Genomic DNA, 21,464 nt, shown 5'->3' with positions numbered 1-21,464 from the left:
TATGAATGAAGCTGTCCTAATTTGCTTTGCTGAAAATTGCAAAACTGCTGGAAATGACACAAAACTGCAAATATTTGAAAATCGCATTGAAGTCTATGGGTGTTTGTTTACACTAACTTTTTTTTCCACACCAACTATTCAGTGCAAAATACATTGGAGTTATTCCACTGTGACTTTTTCAGTGCAAATAACATTGAAGTCTATGGGTGTTTTTTTGCAGTGACTTTTTTTTTATGCAAAATGCAGTGGGGTCTATGGGTGTTTTTGCAAAACTATTCGTCAATAGTGAAACTCAGAATTTTGCCACAAATCTATACCTACCAAAAAATTTTGCTCATCACTAATAACAATAGACCTATGAACACTGATTAACTTGACCGTTGGGCACATAAGAAAAAAACATTAAACCTGGATGTGGCAGTGAACTAGTATTGAAACCATATGTACCATAGCAGCTAACAATATCAGACCATGTGTGGTCAGCTTAACTAGATCATGACTAGCCTACCTTTCATAGTACTGAGAACAACCTTTACGGAAAGTTGAATTGTTATTATGATTAGTTATTAAGGGAATGCGTTTTATTATTTTTTAGAAGGTTGTAGTCTAGAGACAAGAGAAAGGTAGGATTAGGATTAAGTTCATTTGCCCCCTACTTGTTTATTAATGGGCAGTTAGCACCCTGAGCCTAATACATTATTGGTCTGTGCTACCTTGTACAACTGCTGTCTAATTGTGAATGGTGCATGGACTGTCTGCCTTTCTGATCAATTAGATCACTGTTGTAGAAGGCACTGGGTGGCATTAATACAGCCCTGGATCCAGTAAGGGCAGGAAAATATATTTTATGCTGTTTGCCATTAACTGTTGTAAAGATTAGCTCCACTTCCCAAAGTGATCCCTTTTGATTATGTTGCTTGATTTGTGGTTATTGACTTATTGACTGCAGAACTTCCCATATGTGACTGAAGCTTCTGACATGGCTATAAAAATTTTCAAGTTAAAACTTATTGGGTTTTTTAAAAACCAGTTTTGCCAGGGGTTACCTGGTTTAAGGCCCCTCCGCTGGCCTCCGGTTGCTATATGCCATTCGCCCTGCTTACATCAAACTGCGCATGAGCAGAGAGCTGGCTGGCATGCATGCACAGTAAGGGAAATATTAATTATAGTGTGTAAGCCAACATCACTGGTGATTTTAATCAGTTAATGAAAACACTTTCCCCACTGTCAGGAATATGTTAATATCAAGAAGGATCCTCATAACACTTTTAAATCCCCCAGATCAGTGCTTAATGAACCTACCCCTATAATATTTAAGCATGTAAGACTTTTGCTGAAAATGCTATAATAAATATTTTAATAATAAAGTGTATTTCTTATCATAGTGTCTTAAAATAAACTCATGTATTGGATTTTGTAGCTTCTGTCTCAGTAGACATTACAAGCCTTAGATATAGTTATGAACATTGCAATTAGATATGGCAAGTAATATTTAGAATAACCGTTTCCAGACAACACCTCTGTGTCTGCAGAGGCTAACCCATGTAAGGTTCTGAAACAGTGCGTACCTTCTTGGTTTCAGGATTAAATTACCAAGCATTTGGCATTTTATGTAAAATGTTCTTTATTATGGCTTTCTCATACCTACAGCATGAGTCACCAGCAAACCAGAACAGATTTTGGCTAAGCTGCATGATGAAGTGTTCTGGATGCACAGAAAATTTAATCCAGACTCCAGGCAGAGAGAATTCTCATGGGCTACCTTAAAAATAGCCCTGAGAAATCAAAACAAATAATTTATTGCACCTTGAAAAATGTTTGTTAAATATGCAGAGTATGGAAGGAGACATACATTCCTCTCACTTCTATCAGCCGCTCCAATTGCCAATCACTCATTTACTCACAGATGTATGCGGTGATGAGAAATATGCAAGCATTTGTTTGTGGTGCCTCTTAGGCAAATAAAATTAGAAATCTTACTGAACGCAAACTAAAAACTAGAATATCTCGTTTCATTAGGAGCAGACTTATGATGATTTCTGTATTTGGTAAAAGTTTGAAGCAATTATGTATAGCTTTTTGAATTAAAAAAACATTTTTTTAATTTTGATTTTGTTTGCAGTTGTTCACAACATTGCCAAGTTGTTCAATTCAAAGGTCTTATGTAACAGAAATAATTGACACAATACAATATGTATTTCATACGTTTAAAGATCTCTAGCTTTCTCTGGCGAGCAGGACCAGATTCTTTATATAAAAAATAGGATTCTACATGAATGGCTTCACACTCTGGTTTAGGGTTGCCACCTAGCTGGTATTTCACCGGCCTATCTGGGTAAAATACCGGCCAGGGCTGGGGCCGATATTACAAATTTACTGCCAATGTAGTTGCCTATAAGTTTGTAATACCTTGTCCTCTGTTGCCAGCCAACTCCAATCTGCCAATTTGGTGCAGTCATGTGGTGAGAGCAAACCTGTCAACCCTCCTGGATTTTAAGGGGCATGATCAGGTAGTGGTCAATGTGTAAGTGGGCTTGGTCAAAAACCATTTGTATACAGTTTCTTGGATGTTTACTTCTTTGAGCACCAAATAATATGATGGGTGAACTGTAAAGGGCTAATAGTGGAAATACATTTTTTTGCAAAATATTAACTAAAAAAATTAATAATACACTTCACAAAAGTAGTGGGATACAACAATCCTTTTGGGATCTGACATTTAGAATACACGACTGGTAGCATATACCAAGTTTAATCATTCTTCATTCCCTCATGCAGAAAGCAATAAAACTGTCATTGTAGTTCAAGTGAGAAAAGGTCTCACAGTTCTGTTATGCTATGTAGTGGAGTCCCACAGCATTATAAAAATGTCATGTCCTAATATATTTAGGCTGTGCAGTAAAATTGCGGCAGGACCCACTTACAAGGAATTTGCAATATTTGATTACTGTTGACCTTAGTTGACTTACTGGGCATAGGAACAGACAACACGATTTCATTTTTTGAGGTTAAGGTTCCTGCTACCATGTCTGGACTTTAGAGCTCATTTTAGTAAGCGATAAGTTATTTCTTATCAAAGTTTTTTTAATGAGCTCTAAGTTTTTTTTTTATCCAGATCAAACTAACAATTTTCATTTTTTGAGGTTAAGGTTCCTGTAATGCTACCTTGTCTGGACTTTAGAGCTCATTTTAGTGAGCTCCAATCGCTCATGTAACAGAATAACCTAATAATAGTCAGGTCAGGATGCAAGACATTGCTAAGGTATGGAGATTGGCATACGTGCAAAACAGATGACACACAAACCATTTCTCACAGCAAGACAGATGGTACACAGGAGATAGGATAGATGTACATTATGTACATACTGGTTAATATATAGCTCTCAGAGAGAGATGAACACCTGGAATATGTTGCGGTATTTGTAATGTAAGAACGCCAGTTTTTGGCTCTCAAAGAAAGCTTACTTGGTTTTGTAGAGCTAAATACAACTGGCAGGAGATTAAATAATGATAGTGAATGGGGGAAATGAGGAGGCAGTAAGAAGCAGAGATCTGGAATGCAATATGAGACAAAACAGTATCCCGTACTGTTGGTCATTTTTATAAATCCTTTGTGTGTTATTTGTATAATGCAGGGATAGTATTAAGGCAGAGGAGCCCCTTTAGAAATGCAAGGAAATTGCTTTTAAGTAACACACCCAAGCAACTTTTGTTACACTACAAATTGCAATTATTTTTCACAGCAGAATGGTGGGTAATATTACTCTGCAAAAAATGGGTCACAGGCAGATCTTTCCTATTACTGTTTGCAGGATGGTATATTTATTCAGTTTTGAAGTCATTTGTCTTGTGAACATTCGGTGGATGATGAAATCTCTACATGGAGAGCTACACATTTACCTCTTTAGCTCTCTCTGTGCCGCCTGAATAAGAGGTGGCAGGCTTAAGGGCATCTGTTTATTTTTTAAATTCATTATGGCTTGGAAATTGTTTTCTTGGGCACAGCTTGGTTGTCAAGAGTAGTTTATAGAAGCAAGACTGCGGAGACTTATTCCCTTCCTTCCAACCTTACTCCCCGATGAACCCAGCTGACCTAAGAAACACACACTGACACCGTTTTGTGGGTGAAGTTCGGCCACAGCTTTATTAAACAATCCACCATCTGAATAGTCCTTGCCATGTATTTCAAACTTTACCAAACATCTTAACGACTGTTTTATAACGAATGCCGGCCACATGCAGTGGGCATGTGGAAACCATCAAACAACACCAGAGATTAAATGGGCAAGGACTATGACAACATATCAACATATGCTGTGACAAACCAAATAAATAAATATATATATATATATATATAGAAGTCCAAGAATTGGGTGCACACCAGGATATTTTTTGAAGATTAAAACGTTACTTTTATTTAAACATACTGTTAAAACAGGCCAACGTTTCGGTCTCCTCCTAAGACCATTATCAAGACCACATGCACAGTTACCAACTGTGCATGTGGTCTTGATAATGGTCTTAGGAGGAGACCGAAACGTTGGCCTGTTTTAACAGTATGTTTAAATAAAAGTAACGTTTTAATCTTCAAAAAATATCCTGGTGTGCACCCAATTCTTGGATTTTCTGGATAATTAGAAACATGGGGGTAGCTCCCAGGTGACTTATATTACGTGTTTGGTGTGCTGAAAATTTTGTGGACTGTATATATATATATATATATAACTTTTACATTTTTTGGGGGGGAATAAACAGAACCTGAAAAGAAAACATACTGTATAAATGTAAGTTGAGCGAAATTACGGACCTACCGGTCGCTAACTAAATGCACTTAAACAAGGAGGGGGGGAGGGAGATGCCGCTCCGTGTGTAGCAGGAGAAGAGGATGAAAACGATGCGCTGGGAGCTGACAGGCAAGGGGGGGGGGGGGTGAGTGTGGATTCTGTTCTTTTCCCGCACAATTGTTGAGCAATTTAACACTTCATGTGCCGGAGGGAATTGAGCCCCAGCTGGCTCCACAGTCCCTCCGCGCTTTCATGCAGTATTTCAGCACTCTATAGGATCAGATAGTCACTGCTTTTACACTTACAGAATGATTATAGAAAATTAATGTTCACAAATATATTTGCATGTGTAAAGTGAAACCTCAAAATGTAATCATCAACCTTGCAAACAAATAAGTTGCAGGTAAAACTTAAGGGGGCATTTACTAAACCATGACTTTTTCGATTTAGCATTTAACATTTTTAAGCATTAAATAAACCCAATAGGATTGTTTTGCCTCCAATAAGAAGTAATTATATCTTAGTTGGGATCAAGTATAAGGTTCTGTTTTATTATTACAGAGAAAATGGAAACCATTTTTAAAAATTAGAATTGTTTGATTATAATGGGTCTATGGGAGATGGCCAACCCTTAATTCAGAGCTTTCTGGAAAACAGGTTTTCGGATAACAGATCACATACCTGTATATGTGCAGTTAAGATTCTTGATGAAATAACTCTATTAAACAATATTATCTAGATTAAATTTTCAGACCTACTGGAATGTGGCATATCTTTTTTGGCATAAATATAATGACTTCTTCGGTTAGAAGCCATATCATTCTAAACATTCTCCACTGGTGAATGGGTTGTTGGAAGCTTTTGCAGATTCACAAAACCTATATTAAGGGTGCAGAGGAAGAATTTTTGTATTTTACTTATTTTTTTATTAATGACTTTTATTACATTGCCCAATTGTGCGCAACAAGTTTGGAAAAAGGAAATGGCAATAGATCAATAACTGTGACACTAAAGCAAACGCTGACACTTCCTGCCACCCACCCCTACCAGAGGGATACATGAAATTGTGATGGATGCAAGTCTTTAGGCAAATTTTCATTCTTTAGCTCATCCAAACAATTACAAAACCAATTTCAAAGGGTCACTATTTTTATTTTCAAGTAACTAATCAAACTTACATTACTTACATAAGTTACTGTGTTGTGTTCATTTGTTTGCAGTAGTCAGAGAATTACACCAGCAACCCTTGCTTTACCATCATAATTGTCCTCCAGTTCTGCAACCCAGCCTTCAGGACTTCACAACTGGAAAACAAATTGAAGCAAGTTACAGAGTAAAAACACATGAAAACCATTTCTTAACCATAAGAGAATCCAGATGTCAAAGCACTCACTGCCAGAGTCTAAATTTCTTTATTTCTTTCTACTGTACCTTACTTAATAAGGGTTTTTTTTCAACAGTCAGTTGGCAAAGTGTCTTTTAACCCTTGGGTTTCAGATGTACATTAAACACATTGCAGATTAGTATTTAGTGGGTGTCTTGTTTCCATTGCCAGGGCAAGGTTTATATTTTTAACACATGGAGCACAAAAAGAAATTTGAATTGTTGCTTCCCAAATTGGCCAATGCAATTGAGTTCATTGGGCGGAATCTGAGTTTAATCATGTATTCTATAGTTAGCGTTTGAGTCCCTCTCTGTGATTTTTAATTCTTGTTTATTTTTTTTGCTTGATTAGAACAGCTTAGATGTATAATAGTAATAAAACTGATTATAAAATATCTCGAACAATCTGCAGAAATGTACTGGAAAAACAATGACATAGGCATGATAAGTGATAGAAAGCATCTGAGAAGGCTTCTGTCTGCTTTCTCTTATCAAACTGTTTTATAGCAGAGAGTTCCCTTAAAGCTCTAATTACACTTTTACAGTCATTAAGCAGCTATCTAGAACATCTAGGCATTCTATTATTTACAGTGCTCTTGCAATACTTTTGGAAATTTAGGAGACGTTTTATTCTCTTTTAAAGCCTCAATTATATTTATTTATTTATTCTTTATTTATTGCAGTGTTTCTTTAACCTGGCTGCACTATTAACCCGTTTTTGTGCCTTTTAACTCATGGCATAGATGAAAGAGATTACTGGAAAAATAAAGCTATGGCACCGGCACTGATTTTAATGTGGGTACTTTAGTATCTACATTCAATAGCACTTAAAGGGTTATTGTTTTTTTTTTTTTTTTAGAACTTTGTGCATATAGTGCTACTGATATACATAAATACACATACATATACATTTCATACTTGGCTCTAAAAAAATCCAAATTTCTTTTTTTCCTGATCATTGGCTAGCACTAAAGCCACTGGCAGTGCAGCTGGAACAGGCCAGTTCTTAGTGGTGGCAGCGCTCAGGGGGGAAATACTGTGTGTGGGCCACATTAGGTATGATCTAACCTGCAGCTCTCCAGCTGTGACTATTTACACATTCATTAGAAAACAAGAGATTTTTTGGTGGACCCTAAATTAAAAAAAGACCAAGAAAACCTTATTGGAAAACCTGTATACCGTATACTAACTTAGTAGATGCCGACACCCTTAGAAGGGATGAGACTAAGAACTTCATTTTCAAACACATGATATTTAATATAAGTCATCTGTATGTGCAATAATATTATTACATCAATAATAAAAATAATGAATCCCTTATGAGATCTAAGAGAAAAAGTAGAAACAAATAGTGACATGTGCTCAGGAACACTGAGTGAGCATAATGGAAATGTGACCCTACATAATAATTAGCATAATGGTTTTAGATGCATTATAACACGGTGTATAAAATGTTAAAGAAAGTGCAAGTTAAGGAATTTATTTCAGCTGAGTGGAATTTTTTTTCCATTGAGATTTTCACACAAGTACAAAAATGTAACGCATTCTCCTGCAGAGAGAGATAATGTGAGGAGTACTTAGTGTCCTACGTAATTCAAGTTTCCTTCAGTTTGAAATATGACTGTCTCTAATGTTAGGTTCCCTGCTTTTCCAGATAGCATTCCTAGACATCCATAAATCGGAGGCTTTCCTAGTAGTCAGCATGAAAAGTAAAGAGTATTTTTTGACTCTTTAATTGGATATGAGTGCTTTGATCTTTTATACATTTTTTCATTTCTATAGTAAGCCATGGTCAGGAATGTAGAAAAAAAAGGGGAAAGAAGAGACTGTCTGGGGCCCCATGAGTGGAAAAGCCAAGAAGGGCTCTGAGAAATGAACAGTTTCAGATATGTTAGCAGAACATGTCATACTTCCATCATTTGTACCTTTGTATGCTGCCCTTTGTTTGCAAAGTGCCAACCATTTAGGTATAAAGACGTACAGTTTACAATAACAAACAGCATCAAGTGCAAATGGCAAACTCTGAAGCCTGCAAATGAAATGTTATAACAGCCAAGGTCTAGGGTGGCATGACGTGTAAGGCCTCTTTGCGCCTTACCATCTAACAATGACCATTAACAACAGTTGAGGGCTTGTATGCAGCATTCAATCACAGATTGGTTATCAGTTTTAGATTTTAATTTTGTCTCCTCATTAGTAATTAAATCCCACACTCAATAAGTTTAAAAGAACAGATAATGTTTGCCTATGGTATAGAGGTGGAGTATGACCTGTCCAAATTAATAAGATGATGGAAAGGAGATTCCAAAACTTACCACTGATACAGATTGTAAGGTATTCAGTTATAATCAATGGACATACACTGTATCTTGCTTTCTGCTTACTTAGAATATGATATTTTAGATTTTGTCTGGTATTCATTTTGGTATGTACCCTGTTGCTTGCCCAAACAAGTACAACATTGGACCTGTCATGTTTTAGGTTAGTTCCATTATTTTAAACTAACCTCATGGTACTGTTTAACAGCAAGGGATGATGATAATGATATTAACTCTAACAGCGTGCATCTGTGTCTTGTCTAGGCTCATAGAAAACCACAGACTTTAACTAGTAGTATCATGCAGTCCCTGGGAGATTTAGTGGAAAACAAATTTATGTGTCTTGGTGTCTGGGTTTCATCCACATATATAATTAATTGATAGAAACAGATAGAAGCATACAGGGCAAATAGTTCTGCATTAACTGTGTGGTAGTGGTGCTGTGCATACAATAAAACAGTGATTTTGGAATGTCATTATAGTATAAGCTTAAACATATTAAGGGCTACTCTTTAGAAATGCTCGGGTAATGAGCATGGGCCAAAGTGAATACACAGAAATACATTGCAGTGGGCAGTGAAGTAGATGAATTTAACAGAATGAGTGTACTGGTGCTGTTCGGTGTAATGAGGTAGTTTAGAAACATGTCAACCTGAGATAGAGGGAATGATTAATGGTGGGATAACCTACTGAAGTACGGAAGTCATGGCAGGGTAATTAGTGAGTCTGCTCAGCTTCCCTAGAGGTGTGTTTTCAGGGAGCTTTAGAAATTTGGAGTCTAGGAGAGAGTCTGGAAATTTATGAATGTGGTCTCATCACAACAAAAATTATGAATAACATATGAAAGTCACAAATAGTAGTAAGTGACATATATTGATGCAGAAAGGTAAATCTTGGAAGAAGCCTCACAAGCAAAAGCCTTGTGTGCCAGAATTTCATTCATTTTTAAAGAAATAGACAACCTTTATAAGGAGAGGCAGAAGACCACAGCTTTGTAGTTAAATAGACGTAAGCCTTAAAGACTTTTTCAATGCTTTCTTGAAATCGACAAACCAGAATTCCAAGCATGGCATCATTGCTAATTACTGCAGCAGTGATGCCCTCAGTAATGGGTAGTAAAGGCAAAAGATACACATGGATTTAACTGGTCAAACATGGCCTGTGCGGTGATCAGTTAATATACGCCAAGTTTGGCCACGTTGTCCACGCATGTAGATTGAAGTTCAGTCACTGTAGTTCCAGACTTTCTGATGATGCTACATATTCACACAACTGGGTTATCAGGGCTAAACCATTCAAATACAGATCTGGATATTTGTGTCCAGCTTTACCATTGTAACACATGTTTATAGAGTGAAGAAGAAGGATTTGGACATTAACTGCTTAAAGTTCTTTGTCACTTGAATTTTTAGGGGTATGATGTATATATACAGGTATCGGACCCCTTATCCGGAAACCCATTATCCAGAAAGCTCCGAATTACGGAAAGCCCGTCTCCCATAGACTCCATTTTAATCAAATAATTCAGAATTTTAAAACTGATTTCCTTTTTCTATGTAGAAAAAAATCAGTACCTTGTAATTGATCCCAACTAAGATATAAATAATCCTTATTGGATGCAAAACAATCCTATTGGGTTTAATTAATGTTTTACTGATTTTTTAGTAGACTTAAGGTATGGAGATCCAAATTACGGAAAGACCCCTTATCCGGAATACCCTTGGTCCCGAGCATTCTGGACAATGGGTCCTATACCTGTACTTCAAAGTGAGGAGCATAAAACTATGCCTACCCAAAGTATATATATGAAAATCAATAGTTATAATAATTACTTCTATGTAAATGTAATTATTTCACATCAATATTTGGTTTTACCAATACCTTGTGCAGCTATAAATCAATAGTAATTAAAGGGGAAAATAAAAATGAAAGTCATAAATATATTTAAAAAAAAAACCTGATTCATAGTATTCTGGGTGTCACAGGTCAAATGTTGCTAAATGCAGAGAAACTACAGCCCAATGTCATCTTCCTGGTGGTCCCTGTGCTGTAGTGAGTATTTAGGTCTCCTGGTGGTATAGAACTAAATGATTCTGTGTGTAGACACAAAGCAGCTGTTTAGTTTTTGCTTATCAGGAGTCGCCCATCTACAGCCCATCTCACAGTAAAGAAAACAAGCAGCTTAGCCTTTCCTGCTTTCTGAGAGGCTGTAAAACAAACAAGCATGTTAAAAACAAGTCACAAATAGCCCCTGCCTGTATCTTTCAGAAACTTTTGTTAATATTTGAAAAGTACATAAACATAACATGTGAAAAGGGATATTTGTTTAGATCGGCATAAATGAGTGGGCTGGGATGGTCCTCAAGTAAAACTATTGTCTGCTTTCAAGTAACAAGGGTGAAGAAAAAACCTTCAATGATTTGATATAAAATAGGAAATTTGTATTCCATCACTGAGAGATGCCAACGTGTAAACATATCAAAGAATGTTTTATTCTACCTCATCTGTATGTCAGTTACATTCAGCGACTGAATAGAGGTTTTCAGCTGGCTCCTGGAAAATAGCATCCTGCCAAGAGTGTGAATCTGAATTATGCTCACACTTGATTAAGTCCAACTAAACCAAAGCAAAGAGCATTTTAAACCAGAGGCGGATTCCAGGTTTTAATGTATTAAAGTTTTGCTCCTACTGAAATCCATGTGTATGATATAAAATAAGCTGTTTCAGTTACCGAGGGCTGTTGTACACTTTAAGCTGGTTCTCTAAAGACTTGGAATTCATTTTCCTTATTTAATGTGTTCTAATGAGCTATGGGTAATCTTTTTTTTTTCTATTTTGCTATATTATTTAAAATAGTGATGCAATTTGAGTTTTTATTAAAACACAAATCAGGGGAGCAGATGACAAAATTATTACTATTATCCTTTATTTATATAGTGCCAACATATACAAACCATGATCAACTGAAGCCAAGAACCCTATGGAGACTGAAATAAAACTGGCATTTCGTGGCATTAACAAGGGGGAACATAATTTAACTCCATCTTCTGAAGGCCAAGTTTTAAATCCATCCACTGAGACTCCCGGCTAGTTAGACATGTCATGTCAGTAGAAAGATGTCAGGGGACCACCCAAGTCTCCTTCCGCTTCTGGGGACATATAGAATGTCCCTGTGGTGCAAATTAATCAATTGTTTATAGACTCCCACAAGTCTAAAGGATACTTCATGGTCTCTGTTAATTGAGGTGGGAACACTGTGCCATCAGAAAGAAATGTTAGACTTCCATGTAATATTAATATAATAGAAATGATCTTCATATATTTGCCAAAATAAAAGTTTTGTTTTTGGTTTAAGTTACTAGGCATATGCAATGATATATATTATTTATTTATTTATGTGATTTTTCTATCCCTTTCCCAGGTGGAAATTACACTGCAAGATATTAATGATAACCCACCAGTGTTTCCCACGGATATACTTGATCTCACTGTGGAAGAAAACGTAGGAGATGGCTCGAAAATAATGCAGCTGACAGCCACAGATGCTGACGAGGTACATATATTTAACTTTTGTATAACTTAGGGATGGCCTCATTTTACACAGGTGAAAATCATTGTTGGACTTAATGTTGAAGTACATAGAAACTATGTTCTGTCAGTTTATCAACGGCCATATTTTAATGTTATAATGAAAAGAAGCACATTAATTAATCCATTTCGTCAAAATATTATTGCTTTTATAATGAGCCCCCCTGACCTTTTCCTTTGATATAGTAACTAGACCTTCACTTATACAGAAATACTCATACATGTCACTTGACAGATAATTGTCACTGACTGTGAACTTGGTGGGGGGGCAGTAAAATTGCGCTACCAATTGCTGTGAGAACAAATGTTTGAATTTACTCTGTGTGCCACTGACCTAAAGCAGTGGTTCCCAAATCCTGAGCATAGCCCCCTGGGGTGGTCTGGGGTGGGGCAAGAGCTGAAGGAATAGTTAGGGTTAGATGGAGGAGCTAAGGGGATAGGTAAGGAAATTATCTGGAACCCCCCCCCCCCCCCCCCCCCATCTAAGAAATTCTTGAAACTATTGTAAAATGTTTGTTACATCAGTGTTTTTTTTTCTATAGGCTAGGGTGGACCCTTACCAAAAGTTAGACCTGCAAGAAAGGCTTGAATCAAATAAAATCACAAAACCAATGCTCGGAAATATAAGAATAATTGGTTAGTCAGCTGCTTACTTGGCTTTCTTGAAAGTGTTGGCAATTAGTTGACCTATATAATGGCCTAAAATAATGCCATCCATGCAGTCTTTTCAGTAACTTCCTTGTGATTTTTCTTTCTTTACCTTAGCTAAGGTTGGCAAATCAGGGACCCTGGCTTTCTTTGACTTGTCTTTCCACACACAGGACGTGTCATAACAGGATTCTGGGAAAAAGTTCCTTAAGGCTCCTAGAAAAGTCCATTTACATGGGCTTTGTCCCATTTACATGGGTTTATCCTATAGGCTAAAGCTCACCCACTGGGTTTAAAGCAGAAGCCAGGATAATAGCTGATCAGATTCCCAACTACAGACCGGTTTCGCCCTTTTTGGGGCTCATCAGTGTAGCGCAGGGTTTTCTGATCAGCTTAGGTAGAGCCAGGAGTGGGGATACACAAACAAGCTAAAGGGATTGAGGAGACCGCCTCATACGTATGCAAATGTCATAACAGGATTCTGGGAAAAAATTCCTTAAGGCTCCTAGAAAAGTCCATTTACATGGGCTTTGTCCCATTTACATGGGTTTATCCTATAGGCTAAAGCTCACCCACTGGATTTAAAGCAGAGGCCAGGATAATAGCTGATCAGATTCCCAACTACAGACCGGTTTCGGCCTTTTTGGGGCTCATCAGTGTAGCGGAGGGTTTTCTGATCAGCTTAGGTAGAGCCAGGAGTGGGGATACACGAAAAAGCTAAAGGGATTGAGGAGACCGCCTCATACGTATGCAAATGTCATAACAGGATTCTGGGAAAAAATTCCTTAAGGCTCCTAGAACATAACTAAGGTTGGCACATCAGGGGCCATGGATTCTTTGTGACTTGTCTTTCCTTCACATAATAGAGGGAGTTAAGGCTTCCATATAAGAGACTCTGGCTTTATTTAAGGAAAAATATTTCCATAGAAATTAGATAAGGCAATGCATTTGTTTCACAAGGAAATAGGTATTTGCTATGTATGGTCTATGTACCAGCTGTCAGCCCTCTCTGATACTGGATAAGTCACATTATCTCCTGGTGTCACAGCTTGGGAACAGTACTGGGAAGTATTACTTTACTGAAAAGGTAGCGGATAGTTCACGTATACTGCAGTTATTTTGCATTTGGCCAACTTGCCACATATTTATGCACAGCAATTTTATGGCATTTTTGTGGCCCATTAACAAATACATACACTGTACAACTCAGGGAGCCAAATTCATGAAACATTGTTATGGGTTGATCTTTTCTGATCAATTCATAAATATTATTATATTTTTGTATAGTTCACTTGTGCTAAAAGCAAATGTACCACTAGTAATATATTTGAAATATTTACTGTCAAATGGCTAATGGTAATTTAGGACATGTAGAAATATTAGGTCCTATTCTGCCAAGCATTGTTACATAAACCCAACCCACTTCATTCCCAGTCTGTAACTAGATCCCAAGCCACCTGTACATCCCAAAGCAAGTATTTATACATTCAGCTAATCTTTCAGTAAGAATCACTTGTAGCAATAATTAAGTAGACAATCTATCAATTTTTATACAAAGATAAATAAAGTAATCTAGTAGAAAATGCAAAAAAAGCACAGTGATAGATGGGGATGTGAGATCACATCTAAACACAACAAGGCCATGAAATAGCAATTTAAGTGCTAAAACGGATAGAGAAGCTAATTGAATAATAGGGAATAGTGATGAACTTTACTTAAACTCCATTTAGTTTGTGGCTATGAAAATCTATCTAATATTTATTTTAACTGTGGATTGCAAGGCCTTTAGTGTTTTGATTATTCCCAGTTTTACCTGCTTCATGAGACATTTTGTTGGTTCGAAACTTTTGCTTTCGAAGCAGGATTGTTTTATAAAAAAATGAAAAGATGTAAGGAAAAAAAATCTACAAAGAATGTGGTTACTTGAGAAAGGTTACATTTTCTTAAAATGTTTATACAGAATATATAACAATTCAATATACGGCCAAGACCTGGGAGTTGAACACAGATGTTAAACGAATGTGCTCATGCTGAAAGCCTTTTGATGTGACCTTAGGCTCAAAGGTTCTCAAATCCAGACTCAAGGCCTACCCAGCGGTGAATATTTTTAACATATTCTCATAGTAGTACACATAAATTCTCCATTCATACAATAAAACAATTATATTTCAGTTTAAGACAGAGCCCAAAGCCTTCGGCATCTTGCTTTTATATGGTTAGAGAAGTCAGAAGAAACTTTTAGGGGGTTATGTAATAAAAGGCACTAAGTTTGCCCAGGAGGTACATTAGGGGGTACATTATTTGTTAATGACTCAGTGACAGAAGTAATTGCAAACTAATACACTTTAATGATTTAATTGTTGAGTAAATGTGTGTGGAAACAACACAGTTGGTAATTTTGTATATGATTGCACATATCTTTTATAAATTCAGTCCCTCGCCATTGTAGCCTTGCCACAAATCCAAGCCTTTGTAAATTTACTACCCATAAAAAAGCGCTCCACTGCATATGAAATATACTGTTTTATACGGACCTGAGCAATGTAAAAAGCAATGCAGAAAATGATATAGCTGCTTCAGTTTTTATACAGCTATATATTTTTTTAGGCATCCCACAACATTTGAACTGTCAAGTGTAGATAAACAACAACTTCTGTGAGACAGATTAATGCTGTCAAAGTCAACCATGCCCTAAATGCAAATATACTGGAAAAAAAATACATTTGGTTCACAAAATAATGTAACCCTCATGGGTTTCCAGTTTATGAAACTTTTAATAGGATTCTGCATTTTTACCTTATTTTTCCTTGTATTTTAGTTTTCTCTGTTGCACCGTCAGTTTTTTAGCATTATTCAGCATAAGAAGCGATTCAAGGTTTACGTGAAAATTTTATTACCCTTGTGAGATGACTGAATTTAGCCACTTCGATAGAATGGTGTGAATAAATGAGGGAATAATTAGTTGAAAAAATGTACAATGTTTATTTATAATTAACACCAGGTTAACAACTAATTTGTAAAATGCAAACATAAATGTCGGCTTTGCCATTGGCAAAAATATGCAGCCAAAAATATGCCCATTGAATTCAATGCATTTGGCGTGAAAAAAAAACACATTAAAATACCTACTGAACAATGTATTTTGTGCTGCAAAAATGCAAATTAATGCAATAAAAAGCCAATGCATTTTGCGTAAAAAAAACACAGTGAAAAACAGCCATTGACTAAACTGTGTTTCGCTGTTTTTTTGAGTTTTGCAAATTTTGTGGTGAAATAGGACAAATTCATTCATTGCTCATATTCTGCGCACAGTATAGAAACATCAAAACCTTTGGGCATCACAGGCTCTTGCAGGTTAAGAGGGGTAGTTCTGTCTTGAATTAGTTCTCCTTTCTTCAGTGTATTAAATAGTTGTATTCTTATAATTATCAAGGGGGACTGTCAGGTGGTGTGACCATTCCTTGTTCTAGAAGGTACATGCCATCGTGGATAGAAAACTCCTTTAGTAATGAGTCCTTTTGTCTTATTACAGAATTAAACCAAAGTGTCAAAAAGGAATTGTTTGTTGCAGTGTGACACTATGGAAAATTGCTTTGATGATTTCTGGACAATGAGTTTCAGGATAATATGCAGAAACCTGTCTGAAAATATTATGGTCACAGGACTCCATATCCTTATACTGTACAATAGGAGATATAGTGTTCTAGCTATAAGAAGAAAGTAAAGCCCTTGCTTAATGGTTTGCCACGTAATTATATACAAATTAGGTAAACTGGATGGTAAAAATATTGTTTATTTAAAAAATACTAGCTTAAGGGGCCGATTCATTAAAACACGAGTTCGAATCCCGAATGGGAAAAATTCGGATTGGATACAATAATTTCTGAAGATCGCAAATATCACGAAAATGCTTACGAAAAAATCGTATTAGTCACGATAATTTCATTTTGGCGATCCGCAAGTCATGACATTTTCATACCGAACGATTGTAAACAGCAGCAAAACCTTTCTGAATTTTTTGCGCCAGCATATGAAAAAGTCACGCAAGTGTACGAAAAAGTCGTGCAGACGTACGAAAAAAGTTGCGCAAGCGTACGAATAAGTTGTGCAGGTGTACAAAAAAAGTCACGCAAGCGCGAAAAAAACGGCGGAAATATGCTCGGAGTGTTCGAATGAACGCTCCAAGCATTTGTGTCTTAATAAATCTCCCCCTAAGTGTAAATATTGCTTGTTCTTCTGATTTAATTGGGGGAATTACACACTTGTAATACTACTGCTGTTCTCTCTTTAAATGGGTTTGTGGGGACATATAGGGACAGTACAGTGTCTTAGAGTTTGATTCCAGCTTGGGCACTATCTGCAAGGCGTTTGTATGTTTTCTCTGAGTGTCCATGGGTTTCCTCCAGATACACTAGTTTCCTCCCACCCTTCAAAAACATAGAGGCAGTTTATCTGGCTCCTGATTAAACTGACCATAGTGAGTGTGACAGGGACCAAAGATTGTGAGCTCCACTGGGGCAAATACTGATGTAAATAATGTATAATCTCTATATATAAGTACCAGCAAATAAACAAATATCCCTTAATAAATATATCCCATAAAGCACCAATCTCAGTATAAAAGTTGACCAGATTTCAATGGCTTTTGTCTTGGTATTGCAAATTTAAACAAAATTATGATGGAGGGGTAATAAATGGTGTGGGTTAATATAGATGGAGCTGATTAAAAGGTTAAAGGAGATGGAATAAATGTATATAACTCCACAACTGATTTTCTTTTAGGGCCCTAATGCTCTGGTGACCTACACCATCATAAGTGGTGCTGATGATAGCTTCCGCATCGACCCTGAATCAGGAGACCTGATTGCCACAAAACGCCTAGACAGAGAACGCCGTTCTAAATATTCCCTACTTGTTCGAGCTGATGATGGGCTTCAGTCCTCCGACATGAGAATCAATATCACTATTAGTGATGTGAATGACCATATACCCAAGTTTTCAAGGGCAGTGTACTCATTTGATGTGGCAGAAGATACAATACCAGGTAAAGCAGTTTTCTGATTTTACATTCAATGCCTATTTGGGAATATCTTTATCTTGCCAAATATCTGTAAATGTTATCAAGCAGTGACATTTTTTGAGTTGTCTTTAAATTACTGAATCTATTTTATGAACACCATGTTAAAGCTTGCCCTGGAAAATGGTACACAGTATAACAGTATAACAGTACACAGTATAACATTTTGTACATACTGTACATAGGATTCTTCTGGGTCACTGACATCCAACAGGAGTTGGAACTGTTCAAATTTGTGTTCTAAATATATTCATTGGTTGGTACAGCTCTGTCACCCCATACTGAAATTCTAAACAGAAAATATGGTCGATTTATATGTCAGTGTTGGGTTTTCCTCTGAAAGTATTTGTTTCTCAAACCAGTACTTTTTTATTAAATACATCTGTCATTTTTTAATTTTAACCTGGACACATGTATGGAATCTTTTTTGGGTGAGGGAGAAAGACTTGCTGAAACTGTGTTATAATCAAATTGAATGTTAATCATAAGAAGAAAACATTTGTTGTTCATTTATTTTATATTAAAGATTTTCTGTGATGAATGTATATAATATAAAGGAAACTGGTGTATTCAGGTATTAAAACCGCATGATTTCTCTCATGTGCACAGTATGGTGCCTTTTAACTATCTTCTACTGAGTTTTCAACTGGGTTTTATACATGCTAGTATTTACTATATGGCCCAAAATTTTGAAAGGATGTTGCTGTGGAGATTCCATGCTTATTTCTTTCAAGTCCATACATAATAGACTCCTGTGCATCCTGGTCTACTGGGCCCCACATATGCCAAGTGATATCTTGGAGCCAGAAAATGGATTTTATACATTTATTTACTATTGCATGTCTAGGTAAAGCAGATTGCAGATTTTTTGTAAGAGGGAAACAATTGCCATTTATTTCTAACCTAGATACTAGTAGGGCTTAGTAAGCACATGTAAGAGTTTGTAGTCACCAGGTAGTGGAAAAGGAACACACATGTAGTGTGTGATGTGTTTTATCAAGATATGAATTTTGTTTTTATTTTTTAAGCTTGTGGTATGGTAGTATTTCTGGTTTTCTATGATTAATGGCATTTGAATGCTTGGGAACATTTCAAGCCATATCTGTAGCTATATCTTCCCCCTAGTAGCCAGGAAAGAATGTAATTTCAGTATGGCTTTTCGGATACAAAGCAAAAGTAACAAGTTCTTGGGGGAACCCTTGATCCTTTTATATCAGGAACACACAGGTGAGCAAAATGGAAGTTTTCACATTCACTAACTGTTGCTGCTGTATCATACGTGGACCATAGAGGTGCATAAGCCCTGATGTCATATTCTTATGTAAATTTCACCTAGAGAGAGATAAATACACAAATACAAAGGCCTTGGGAAGGCTGACAAATAGTAAAGGACACACATCCACAGTGTCTTCAATTACGTCCTGAAAGGTTTTAATAAGAAAAATAGTTTAGGGAGAAAGGGAAGGGACTCCATTTCATAATTTCTGTGTGGGGTTCAATAAAAACCCAAAATATAACCTTCAATATTTGGTATCATGTTTATTTATCATGCCTAGATGTATCACTTCATGTTGGTATATGTATCAATGAGTAGAGTAGAGACTAAGGGGCTGATTTACTAATCCACGAACGGTCCGAAGGCGTCTGAATGCATTTTTTTCGTAATGATCGGTATTTTGCGATTTTTTCGTAAATTGTCGCGACTTTTTCGTAGCCATTATGACTGTTTCGCAAAATGTCGCGACTTTTTCATAGCGTTACGACTTGCGCGAATTGTCGCGACTCTTTCGTAGCGTTCACTCCGATTCATTCAAGCTTCAGTTTTCTTGGACCAGGTTGGAGCTGCAGAGTGCCATTGAGTCCTATGGGAGGCTTCCAAAATCATGCTAAGTCTGAAAGTTTTGCCCGCAGTTTGCGAGCGCTCAATACTAAAAAGTCGCAACAAGATACGAGCAAATCGTAATGGCTACGAAAAAGTGGAGAAAATTCGCGCAAGTCATAATGGTTACGAAAAAGTTGCGAAATTTACGAAAAGTCGTAACGGCGACGAAAAAATCGCAAAAAAACGAAAAAGTCGCAAAATGTTCGTTTTCCAAACGGAATTTTTCCAATTCGAATTTGGATTCGTGGGTTAGTAAATCAGCCCCTATGTATTTTATAGCTGCAATAATTTATATTTTGTTCATGGCTTTTTTTTCTGGTGCTGCAGGTTCCATAGTTGCTGCAATATTAGCAACTGATGATGATTCTGGTGTCAATGGAGAAATCACGTACGCTGTTAGCGATGATGATGACGATGGAATATTCTTTCTGAACCCAGTTACTGGTGTGTTCAATGTAACGCGTGCTTTAGATTACGAATTGCAGCAGTATTACGTTCTCACAGTTTGTGCACAAGATGGAGGTGGCCAAGACTCATGTGTAAGGGTTTATTTCAACATCCTGGATGTAAACGACAATCCCCCAGTTTTCAGCCGAAATTCCTACAGTGCTTCGGTAATGGAAAATCTGCCTCCAGGCTCAACAATTCTCACATTTAATGTCACAGATGCCGATGATGGTATGTATCGTTTAATTTCTTCCATAAAACAAATAAATCAAAGATTTCTATATAAAGGGATGCTGTCATCGTCTTGAAACATGATGAAAGACCAAGGGAGAGGGGTGTTAGACAAAGGGATTTACTTTAATAAAAAGTTTGAGTGACTTCTTGCATGGTTCTTGGAAACTGTAGTATGTCATCATTTCTTTATGGCATGTGATGCTTTATGGTTTTGACATAACTAGAAGGCTAGGGGTACATTCTAAACTTTCCCATGGTTATTTAAACTACCCAAACTATGAACAGTTACCCCACCTTGGGCCATACATGTGAATTAGGTCATTGTCAGCTCTGAGACATTTACCTGTTGGTATGTATGTATGTCTGTATGTATATATGTATAACTTTATGTATAAAGCTGTACAGGGATATGCAGTGCTGTACAGTAATACAAAATACAAGATTACACATAGGGAGGACAAGTATTATATAATAAATACAATAAATAAGTATAAATACACAGAGGTTAAGTGCCATATGGTATGAGACACAGTAGGAAGGAGGTTCCTGTCCTGTAGTTGGTAAGAAGATGGTGGGGACTAGGTATGCCTTCCAAGACGGAACACAGAATTTGGGATGTCAAAGAAAAAATATCAAGAAAAAAATGAAGCCCATAGCAGTTTTCCCATGTGTTTATTTACCAATTAAAAACGTATATTTGAGGTTTACACTCAGAACATTCGTTCTTCATGTATTGGTCATGGATTTTTTAATAGCACTACTTCATTGTTTGCTACAGAGAATGCATCATCCAAGATGATTAATATGACAGAAGGAACATTCTGTTTTTAGTTAGTGCATGCAAGCAAGGCCCTCAAGCTACTCTGTCTATTTAACATATAAAGGGAAGGAAAAAAAAAATGTAATAAAATATATTATCCCTTTAGAACTGTTTTTCTAGATGAGACCTTTTAAAGAGAGGCAGAGTGATACATATATATTTGCATCTTTTGCTTATGTCACAACTTGTAGTTGTCAGATGATGGCTTAAGTAAATTGTTTACGCACTAGATAAGCATCATCCATATTCTATACAATGACTGCCATTATTTAGCATCTCTGTA

At 36.6% G+C, this 21,464-nt stretch overlaps 1 protein-coding gene across 1 annotated transcript in view; it reads left to right on the top strand.

The window, feature by feature from the left end:
* The window catches only part of fat4 (FAT atypical cadherin 4), a 163,276-nt gene that overhangs the window by 88,485 nt on the left and 53,327 nt on the right, over positions 1-21,464 (top strand). The window contains exons 2-4 of the mRNA XM_004911117.4: positions 11,907-12,038; positions 17,504-17,765; positions 20,008-20,358. Coding sequence (XP_004911174.2) covers positions 11,907-12,038; positions 17,504-17,765; positions 20,008-20,358 — 745 coding nt within the window. The remainder of the gene's footprint in view (positions 1-11,906; positions 12,039-17,503; positions 17,766-20,007; positions 20,359-21,464) is intronic.

This window comes from Xenopus tropicalis, chromosome 1 (assembly GCF_000004195.4).
Source record: "Xenopus tropicalis strain Nigerian chromosome 1, UCB_Xtro_10.0, whole genome shotgun sequence".
In the NCBI taxonomy this organism is placed as follows: Eukaryota; Metazoa; Chordata; class Amphibia; order Anura; family Pipidae; genus Xenopus; species Xenopus tropicalis.
This window is presented reverse-complemented; position numbering and strand designations above follow the sequence as displayed.